At 44.2% G+C, this 11648-nt stretch overlaps 1 protein-coding gene across 1 annotated transcript in view; it reads left to right on the top strand.

Moving 5' to 3' along the window:
• The first annotated feature begins 238 nt into the window (after positions 1–238).
• Positions 239–11648, top strand: part of ston2 (stonin 2) — a 25773-nt gene continuing 14363 nt past the window's right edge. The window contains exons 1-4 of the mRNA XM_083684088.1: positions 239–311; positions 5201–5430; positions 6093–6233; positions 10133–10342. Of these exons, the coding sequence (XP_083540214.1) occupies positions 5337–5430; positions 6093–6233; positions 10133–10342 (445 nt within the window). The 5' untranslated portion in view covers positions 239–311; positions 5201–5336. The remainder of the gene's footprint in view (positions 312–5200; positions 5431–6092; positions 6234–10132; positions 10343–11648) is intronic.

Genomic DNA, 11648 nt, shown 5'->3' with positions numbered 1-11648 from the left:
TTGCCTAGTTGGATATGTCATCAAATCTAGTAAATTGTTGAAGTACATTTATTAAAAGTGAGAACCCAGACAGGGTTGGAAAATAATCCAATAACAAGGTCAGCTAAAGCAACATGAGTTATGTGTTTTGTCTTATTTTGTTTAGACTACATGATACAGTAGTCCTACGACCAATCCCAAACCGAGGAGAGCTGCGCATGGTCTGGCATGGTACTTGCTCAGTCATGCGTTGTTGTCAGAGTATTGCATTCTACTACAGTCGGTCTCTATGGAAAACGGAGACGGTCAGCAAAGCGCTTTTCTGAAAACAGGTCGGTACGTACATGCATCGTTTCTCAGAAGCCTGTTTCTGTGGCATTTATTGTCGTGATGTTTAGAGGAACATTGTTATCCAATTCCGATTCCTCAAAGTTGACGGCGGCTTTGATTCAGGACGAGTATGTTATGTTGCTGGTGTGCGTGCATTCAGGTCGGTCGATCAACAGGTTGTAGGCTACAGTTGCTGAACATACGAGACTGGTCTTTTTGAATAATCGATTGAGAATACATTTGGGCATGTGCAAGAGGTAAATTATATGGGATAGGATGATCAGTTTAAATTTGAGTAGGCCTATAGAGCGAACCTCTTGAACTAGATGCGTCCTCTTCTCGTATCAGTTTATGGCAGACTAGTAAAGTAGACACTGAATTTACCAGTTCGACCTTCCAGTCTACGCACTGAACCGCACTGATATGTTATGGATAGCTTCGGTAGTGTACTACTGCGCTTTCCCATTGCCTATGCTTTGAGAGAGTCTGAAAAAGAGCCAGGCAAACAGTTCGACTCCCACAGAGACGTTCCAGTCTGGCATGTCCGTGTTGCTCCGTGTCAACATTACATCAGCAGCTCGAGGGCAGGAGTGTGTTTACACAGTGGCGGGGGTGGGGCTGCGTGCCACCGCAGCGCAGGGAACAGGAGTCCTGGAGGGTCACGGTTGCTGTCCTATATATGTGACAAGCTGCCATTGGGACTGCTGGGTTGTGTTGAGGGGAGTAGGGGGTTGGTTACTGTAGGCTGTGTGTGTGGGTGGTTGTGCAGTAATGTGTAAGCCCTGTGTGTGTTTGGAAATGACCCCCACACAAACGCATGGCTGGCACCTTAAGGCTGGCATGTGTGTGTGGCAGACAGCGCTAGTCCAGAGGCTTGGGCTGGCGCTGCGTCAGGGTTGGAGTTGGCCCAGGGGCAGAACAATCCACCTCTCTGTTCCCCCATCACTCCCTCTGTTCCCTCATCACTCCCTCGCTCATCTCTATATCCCTCAATGTTCTGCCTCCTTCTAGCCCTCCCCTTTTTCACCCCCCCTATTCCTCCCTTTCCTCACTTCTCTTCGTCCCTCTCTTTTCTCATGCACTCCTATCTTTCCCTTTTCTCACCCACTCTAACTCCTTAGTGCATTAGAGCTGACGACAAAATTGTAAATGTAATGCACTAAGGAGTTAGAGGGATAGCGTAGGGAGGAACGAATAGAGGAGTAAAGAGCGGGATGAAAAGAGGTGAGAAAAAGGAGGGATTGAGTGGATGATAGTGTTCCTCAATCCTCAGCATTCCTCCCCTCAGTGACCTCACAACCTCTATTTTCTTACCCCCTTTATCCTTCTGCTGTGTCCTTTTCAAACCAATTTGATCATTTCATGTTAGGGCTGCAAGTAACGATTATTATATAGGGTTAAAAAACGAAAAAACTAAACTATAATAATTAACGACATGTCAATCATAAATATGCAAATCGATGAATTTACATAATCTAAATAGTCGACTAATCGTTGCAGCCCTATTTCATATCATCTCTTTTTAGTGGCCATGAAGGAACAGATTTGAATGACACGCTCAACAAATTATTTGCCTCAAAACATGGGTGCAGAGTTGCATGATAAAAGGGGAACAAAACAACATTCACTGACAAACCTGTTAAAATAGACTATATGTATTTCAACGGTACACAAATGTGCTTCATTTAGCTTTCCCAATGGAGAAATGGAGCCAATGGAAAAGTCCCAAAACGGAAAAACCTTGTGGCCCAATCGGTGTGCCAGGGAAACTTAATCAAGGACACCTTAAGTCGTTGAAAGAGAACAAAAGGTCTGCTCACTGGAAACAGTACAAAGAAAGTCACTATTCAGACAGAGCCACAAATTTACTTTTTTTTTTTTTCTGGTCAAGTGTATTCATTGGCAAGGGATACCTAATATTATTGGCCTGTTGGACATTTGGCATTAAGATCTGAAAGGGGAAAGTCTCTATGCCCAATTGCCCATGCTAAATCTCTGGTCATTGTGTGTTTCTCAATTCAAACAGTCTGGATAGAGGATATGGGCAGGAAGAGAGACCTTACTCCTGCTTTCAATGCTTTGGTAGGCTACCGGCTCAGTGAGGTTTCAGTAGGACTGCATGACCAGTGAGTGTTACGCCAACTCAGTCTCATCATTTAGGTCTCGCTGTTGTCTAGACTCTCTTATCATCCCCATGACCCCTCATTTGTGAGACCTGGAGAGAAAGTGTGTGTGTGTGTGTGTTAGTGTTAGCTAGTTCCAAGATGGTTTTATAACAAGTAATAAAATAAGTGATAAGTCTTGTCTAAATTCCCAGGAAAGGTTTGAATAGCCTAGGGAAACAAGAAACTGAGTCAATAAAAACACAACCCGTGTGATGTCATTCATCATCGCTGCTCATGGACACAGGCCCAGGTTCCTCTCCTGTATCCTCTCTCTCCCATGGCTCCCAACTGACGGCATTTGCACAGGATAGCAGCCGGCGAGAGACGCAACCCAGCGCAGCGCGGTTGGTTGTCCCGGGAACAGTTCCAATTAAACAACGTGACCGACACCCGTGGCAGCGGCTGCTTCCGTCGTTAATATTAAACGTTCATATATCAAAGCTTATTAAACTATAGGCAAATAGATAAGAAAGAAAGCAATGAGGTGTCAGTCATTTGATCATTTTATCATTCAAATAGTTGAATAGGTTGTGTGTATTGTCAAGAGCTGTTTTGGTGTGTAGTGAGGGTGTAGTGAGGGTGTGGGCTTAATTGAAACCAACCCTTGGTCTCCTGGCCAACAAGCAGTCAATCGCCTGAGAGAGAGAGTGGGTGTGTAAGTGTCTGTGTAGAAGAGGGATGGAGTGAGATAATCCACCAGAGAGAGGGAGGAGAGGGCTGGAGGAGTTTGTCTCTGTGCAGAATGGGATACAGCCAGCCAGAGAGAGAAGGTCAGAATGTTTATCAGACAGTTGTGTTTCCTGTAGAAGCTAAATATTTCCTGTGCTGTCTTTTAACTCCCTTTCCCAGCCCCCTCTTTCTTTCCCCCCTTTCTCTCTTCCTCCCTCTCTACTCTCTCCCATTGTTCTCTCTCTATCTTGCCCCCTCATCTTTCTGCCTCCTCCCCCCTCTCTCTCTCTCCTTCTCTCTCGGCCATGGACTATGTATATTGTCAGGAGAGCTCTCAGTCCTTCACACTATAATGTAGAAAAACATAACATGATGGATGAGTTGAACATGTTTGTTTTCCTGTCTCCTGACCTTCCCCAGACCTTTTAAAGTGTTATCCTTGACATTTAGCAACACTCCATCCGATATGCATCCTCCAATACACCCTGTGTTCTGTCACTATGGGAACTGAACAAACTTTTAGTACTTGGGGAGTTGGTTAGTGGTTCTCTGGAAAGTGACTTCATATCCTGTCCATCAGTGTTTCCCAAACGGTGGGCTGGGACTCTAAAGTGGGTTTGATCTATGGGTGAATTATAATAGGCCTCGGCAAGAAACGTTTTGTTAATCTTGAGTGCCATGACAAAATGAAGTGGCTCAAAGCAGTGTGATTGTTTGGGAACCATTTTCCTACATTATAGTTTCTTCTTTGAAGACTAGGAAGAGGGAATGGTGAGTTGATGATTGCATAACTCTCTCTCTCTCTCTCTCTGGTTCCTGCCACCAACTGCATCTGTCATACTGGCTGTGACATGGTCTTCCTGCGGGTTTTAGAACCACAGCCATAGAAATAGAAGGCATAGAATGGACATGCTGCTCTCACAAGCCGCTTTTACCCTCTGGTGCCGTATCTGAGAGAACCAGTGCATGCTTGCTCCAGAGAAATGTAAAGCTGAGAGATTCAACCAGTAACCAGCGATTACGTCTTTACATGCACTGGCAAGTCTGCTTCGTGGACATTACAGATGTTACTGTTATTGGCTCTCTTGGATATAGTGCAACAGTTTACAAGCAGCTATTGTCGCTCTGTACCGATGTCTAACGGTTGTTATTGTGTGAGGGGGAATCTCTTAGTGTGTTTCTAACTCAACGAAGATCTACCCAAGAGTGAGTCAAACCCATGCAAAATGTCACACTGTCTGTTGTTCAAGCATTGTTTTCTTTGCCAGAGGCCTGCTGTACACATTTCACACCCTTAAAACCGTTTTACTGTTGATATTGGCACTCCGTTGTAGTAGTATATGAGAAAACGTGGTACAACAAGATGATTTCACACCTGTTTATTTAAGCTTTCTACTAAGAGGAGCCAGCTAGATTGCTCGAATGGCAAATGCATCCAGTAACTTTCCAGCTGGTCCCTACAGACAGCAAAAGACTGATGCGATGCGATCTCTATTGTGTCTGCCCTTAAGGGTGGCTTTATTAACTGGCTTTATTGAACGTATTGTTAACGACCGCATCGCCACTGATTAATGCATGTGTCAGAGGCTCTCTTGGACGGCAGTGGCTGCATCCCATTTCTCCACCCTTTTTCTGTATCTATATACACTTGTACACTTTCATGGGAATGGATTGGTATAAGAGCCCAAGTTTAGACCAATCCTATGCTTTTAGATCCATGTGGGGAAGTGCACAAGTGCACACTTCAGGATAAGGGTGGAGAAATGGGACACAGGTTGGTACCATCAACCAATGTTTACATGCCACATCAACATTGCAGACGGGCACAGATTGCTATATTGTATGATGCGGTTCGCTGATCATTTTAAACACATAGGTCTATCCAGGCGTTGTGAGATTTGGCAGGAGACTGCACTATAGCCAGGATTCATGCATTCCCTTTTGCTCCAGGCATTCCCTTTTGCTCCTTTTGCTACATGCTGTCAGTGACACAAAGTTTTGTAAATAGAGATGTTCATCACTCTGTTGACACATCTGTTTTCTCCTCTCCTCCTCAGTTTTTCCTCCGATGGATGCATGGATGGAGATGGGTGTGAGGTGTGAGGACATGTGCTTGTAGTGGAGCAGAGACCTACACACACACACACACACACACACACACTGAACACATTCTGGTCACAGATATCGTTGACCATGGCCAGTGACACCAACAGCAGTGTTGGGACGGCGAGGGCTGCTTGGGTAGCGTTTGCTGAAGAAACGTTCGGGGCGAGCGCAGACCAAACAGGTAATCATCTTAAACACACACCCACGCACACACACTGACAAACATACACTCTTCAGCTGAGAATTCCCCTCATACATAACTAGTAGCTGTTGACTGTGCAGCCCGTTGAGACCTTATCTTTCTTAACACTGAATTAGTTATATTATGCTTCGTAGTAAGCAATGTTTAACAAAATTACATCTCAACAGTGGAGAATTTTTGTTGTTTATGATTTGATCAGCACAGGAGGAGACAGTAAACAGTGTTTGTAGTGTGCTGCACAAAAAGTTACACACCTACATAATGATATGTTGTGTGTAGATGAATCTGCCAGTGACAAGGAGTCAGGCACACCATTCTAAGAGCACTGATTTTATTATAATCTCTGTGGAGTCAGGTACCAGGCCTAAGGGTTAGCGTAGTATCCTTCATGTAGCCTTTGCCCAGATGGTCTGTATTCTCCAGAAAATGTAAATAAATGAGAGAGAGAGAGAGAGAGAGAGAGAGAGAGAGAGAGAGAGAGAACATTTGGCAGGTACCCTTCAGATTCCAGTGAGAGCCTGTGTGTGTGTGTGTTTGTGTGTGTGCTCTCTGTGCTACTTTTAACACTGCCCTGCCAACGGTTTGCAGCTGGTTGAGACAAGACCCTTTCTGACGTGTGTGTCTGTGTGTGTGACTCTCAGACGTGGACAGGAGCTCGCAGAGGCTTTGTCCTGCCCCGTCAGAAACCTCCTCCAGTGTAGAGCCCTTGGCCCCACCCCCTCAACAGAATGCCTGGGTTCTATTTGAGGAGAAGCCCTGGCCCTCGCAGACGCAGGTAAAAGGTATGACACACCCACTGGCTACAAGGGGGGGCAATGGTTAGAGGTTAACAGTGATTGCAGGTTCATCAGTCATTGTGTGTGTGTGTATCTGCATCTGCATCTGCATCTGCATCGACATATAGCTGTGTGCCGATCAAGCCCGTAGATAACAAAGCCTTGTTTCTCCAATCGAATCAATGACCAGCAGACTAGAGATCACATGTGCCGTGTGATGGATATTTGCCGTTGCCACTACAACATTGATAAACAGATGCATGACTAAATCCGCCAGATCGTTATGTGAGCTAGATTGAGTGCTCAGACCTAGAATTGTGGAACTGTACCATCAGGGACAGAGAGGAAAACACTTCCTTTAGGATGCATTATGGAATGAAAAGGGATTTGATGTGGGCAGTTCTGTGTAAAATTACCTACCAAAATGTTGAAATTCATCAGAGCATATCAAATTGCCTGTCAAATGAAAGTTTTCCAACAATCTACCATCATACAAATAGGGATAAGTGAAGGCTTTGACTTCTAGTCAAAAATATGGAAAAACATCTAAGAAAACATTTACCAGAAAAAGTCTTTAAAGGTGTTTAGAAAATCTCTGTTACCAAAAACCTACATAAGATATTTTTAAATTTAATTTAGGAACTAATAAGTGATTGAAACTGATCAATCTGTAACAGAATGACTAAATCAAATCGGTAACATAATTACTGAAATTTAATTGGCTACATTCACTTTTTGTACAGGTTGTACAGAACCTAAAAGGGTTCTTCGACTGTCCCTGTGGGAGAACCCTTTAAGGAACGATTTTGGGTTCCATGTACTGTAGAACCCTTTTCACAGAGGGTTCTACATGGAACTCAAAAGGGTTTGAAAAGGGCTTGACAAAATGAAGACTTCATTGTTGTTGAGTACATTGGGGAAAGCAAAGCCAGCAAATCACACAATATGTAGCGCCGATGTAACTGCCATTGAGAATGATGACATAATACACATGTTGCACACTTCTAAATCAAAGGATTTATCATCATCATTAAAGAGCACACTGACACATATGGTGTGGTGTCGTTAAGACAGATTCTTAGGGTCCTTCCAACACTGGTTGCAGAGAATAATATAAAACAACCTTTTCATTTCGCAGTTTGGACCTCTGAGGCAAACTAGGACCAGATTGGGTGTGTCTGTGTTTGCACATGTAGGCCCATGTGTATTTTTTTTCTAATTCAGTTTTTTGGTGCCAAAAGTCTGGACTATCGTTTTTTTGTTAGAATTAAGATTTCTGTTTCTTAGGTTTTGTGAGTTTTATCAATTAAAGTTAATTCATGCTTTGTCGATTGGCACTACCGACAACTGCCGATCGACATAAATGTTGTTGAGTCTACACTTTTGAGTATCGCTGAGGGTTGTCACACACCTCCTGAACTTTGTTATGTCACTGATACCGTCATAGATCATTATTAACATTATTACCTTAATGAAAGTGTCTGCTGTATATACTGTATCTATGTACAGAATGACATTCAAATCCCCAAATCATGCATTTCTGTGGGGGACCCATTTAGTCATTCTGTTACCGTCATTCTGTTACCGGATGTAAGACTACTTCACTTACTGTAGCCCAACAACCAAAAGAGATATTTTCAAACTCAAGGTATCATATTATAGCGATCCCCCCACTCTTTCTGCAGACATATTTGAATCTTAATTTGGAGCAGATCCCAACAGTCATTCAGTTACAATGGAATTGCCCATATGGTCTGTGGAAATAGATGGATAGAAATCTGGATGTTTTTTTTTTTAACCCTCTCTACCATGTAGAGGTGTCTCACACACACACACACACACACACACACACACACACACACACACACACACTCTCACAACTACAAGTATATATCTTTCTTTATTTCTTCATTCCCACCATCATGATGGTTTGGTCGTCTCGTCATCCCTTATAATTAGTTCCATCCGAATGGTCCTCCACTTTTCTTTTTCTCATCCCCTCTTTATCGCCATTTTCGCCGCCACCATCATGACAATTCGGCCATCTTCGAGCCACTGCCCTCCTCTTCTTCTCCTCTGTCTTCCTCCTCCTCTTCTTCCTCCTCTTCTGTACCCTCTTCATCGTCACTCAGGGCGCTGGGGTTTCCTGTGATGACTACAGACAGAGACAAGTGGCGGTTGTTGTCTACCCAGTACAGTAGAGGATGCTGGGTAACCACGCCCTTCTTGATGGCGGTCACCCAATCGCGTGTGCGGCGCTCCCTCCAATGGTCTCGGTAGCGGTGCAGGAGCATACACAACATACTGAGCACTAACATACACCCCAGCAGGGTAGAGAAATACCATATGTACCAGCCTAAAGGAAGAAGATGTCACAGAGAATGTATATTTGTAGAAGGATAACTCAATGGAAATGAAAGGCATGAATTGAATTTCTATTCACTTCCTGAATTGACTGAACTTAAAATGGATTTGTCTCAAAACTGTTATTAATCAATACAACACTAAAGGTGTGTGTGTAAAACTACTGCTGTAGTTGTTTAAACGTTTAATTCTGTACTTACTCTCTTGAGTCATGTATTGAGTGTTCCAGTTTTTGCTGGTTCCAGTTTGAGTGTTCCTGTTTTTGTGTTTTTTCACCTGCTACGGCTGCAAGGATGATTTAGTTTAGTTGCTAAGGGACAGAAACATTCTCAGTACAGAATGTGCATGCTTTGAAAACCCTTCTGATGGCATTCTAAATATGGAACTCACTCCATTGTCAAGGTTCTGATGTGATTCTCATCACAGATTTTCTCACAATCTTATTTGTTTCTAACATTAATCACGGTGCAGTAGTCCGGTAGTCAACGCGTCCAACTTGGCATTCATAAAGCCAGTTGAAAGAGTGTTGAAAATGGACGCCGCATAGCCATTGGCTTCACTTTGCATCAATCATCTCCCCAAGTGCTTGCACACCACACGTTTCTGATTTGGAGCTATGCCTTGCTGCTGTGTAATTCTCTGAAATAAAAAAAATACTTTACTCAGTAAATTCACTCACACTAAGGTAAGGTTTCAGTCGTTGTTATTTGCTGTGCGCAATAGCCTGGTAAAAAGGTGCGGGGACATCATATTTCATCATATAAGTACTTTAACCTGATTATTTAACCTGTTATTTTTTTTAAGTACTCACTAATCCAAACTGGAACTAGAAAATGGGTCAGTGTGAGAATGAGTACTTTCATTTGGGCATGGATGTACAGGAGCGACTGTAGCCAGTTAGCTTGATACCTTGACTACCGTTGTGAGACTCTCTACTTCTTTGCTAGAGTGCATTCAGAGTGAAATGCTCAGAGTGAAACTGACTTTCTGATTTTGCTCTGAATTCGCAAATGGTCTAGAGTGCGTCAGAGTGCGTCACCGCACTTGGAGCGGCACTTAATGAATTCAAATGGAATAGACCCCCACTGGGCGTGTCGATGGGGTGGTTCATTTTGTTCCCAGACACTTCCGCCCAATGTGCTCGGACGGTCTGGTGGACCAACGTGTCAAGTCTGGCCTTTGTTAACCCAATACAAAGATCCATTGGCTTTACCTGCATCAATCTTCCCCACACCACTACCCCCCTAGTGCTTGCACACCAAATGTTTCTGATTCGGAGCCTTGCCTCACAGTTGGGTGATTCGCTAAAATCAAACAATGATAAATACTACTCAGTCAGTTCACTCCCACGAAGGCTAGGTTTGAGTCGTTGTTATTCCCGGCTTATATGCGCTGTGTGCCTGGGGATGATGATAATGGGGTAGTTGTCAATTAATGTATTAGTTTGGGCCTTTTACACAGTATGTTAGTGTGAGTAGTTTTACACAGTATGTTAGTGTATGATAGTAGTGTAACATTTTATTCCCTCTACTGTTTGACAGGTCCCAGACACAGCATTTGTTCCACAGCAAGTTTCTGGAGTGCAGTGCCCCCTTCAGAGAGCAGCTGGACCACTCAATCAGAGCAGAGCTCCCTCTGGACCACCCAATCGGAGCAGAGCTCGGTGAGCATGGGGGCGTCGTCCTGTGACCTGCCCTCCCTAAACGCGGAGGAGCCTCCCAATGAGACCTCTTCACGCCCGCAGTCACGCAGTAAGTACACACACACACACACACACACACACACACACACACACACACACACACACACACACACACTTGACTCATTCACTCACTCACTTACACGCACACACACACTGATCTTATGAAACCACCCACTCCTCTGGCTCTCTATGACTCAGCTCAGATAGTGAGAGGCACTCCCCATTTCAGGTGGAGAGGGAAGAGGAGGAGAGGAGAAGAGGGAGAAGACAGGCAAGGATAGAAGAGGGAAGGGGAAGAGAGAGGAGAGGAGGGAGAGGACTGGGAAAGGGAGAGGAGAGGAAAATAAAGCAATGGAAAGGCAGAGTACTGGGAGGGAGAGAGGGTAGAGAAGAGGAGAGGAGACATCTGGGGAGATGTGCGACCACTAAGGGAGAAAGAAGATATCACTAATGCAGAGTTGATAAGATCATCCAGGCCCCACCCATCGCTGTCTGTTTGTACACACACACACACACACACACACACACACACACACACACACACATATACACACACACACTCACACACACACACTCACACACACACACAAACACACATCCGTTTCCATGGAGACAAATGTTAGGAGGGGACATCGCCTAGGATGGGCTTCTCCTCAGAGACTCTAGCAGACACACACACACACACACACACACACACACACACACACACACACACACACACACACACACACACACACACACACACACACACATGCTCACACACACATGCGTCCTCCAAAAAATTGGAAGCATATCTAGGAGTGGATTCTACCTGGTAGCACCTAAAACCATCCTGGGATTTTGCTTGAAATCAAAGAACAGGTATGTTTCTATACAGATTTGATGCAGAGTGAATTGAGCATGTTGATTGATGTAGTTTGATCATACAAGGGGAGTGGCTGTACAATAAGTACACTGTATGTGCTGCTCTTTGAGGGTTGTGTTTATCGACTCCATTGTGCATGATTGTATGACCTATTATTCCAAATCCACTAACGAGGCACGCAGCAACCAATGGTCATCGACTGCACAGCCGGAAGTCAGATCACTATATGATATGACGCGGTTATCTCTTGTATCAAACAACTTATCCAGGTGTTGTGAGATTTGCAATGTAGTCAAGATGTTACACCCCAATATGATGGCTCCACCTAACCTTCTCATTAACTAAGTGCTGCCACTATATATTGCTTACTAATTTGCTCCATTCTGTCAACAACGAAGGGACAGGCCCTAGGAGGACAGGCTAGGATCCAAAATGGAACGGAGCCTTTTGCAGAGAGCTTGTAAGGATGCTTATTCCAGGATTAGCTTTA

This window comes from Argentina silus, assembly GCF_951799395.1.
Source record: "Argentina silus genome assembly, chromosome: 13".
NCBI classification, from domain to species: Eukaryota; Metazoa; Chordata; class Actinopteri; order Argentiniformes; family Argentinidae; genus Argentina; species Argentina silus.
This window is presented reverse-complemented; position numbering and strand designations above follow the sequence as displayed.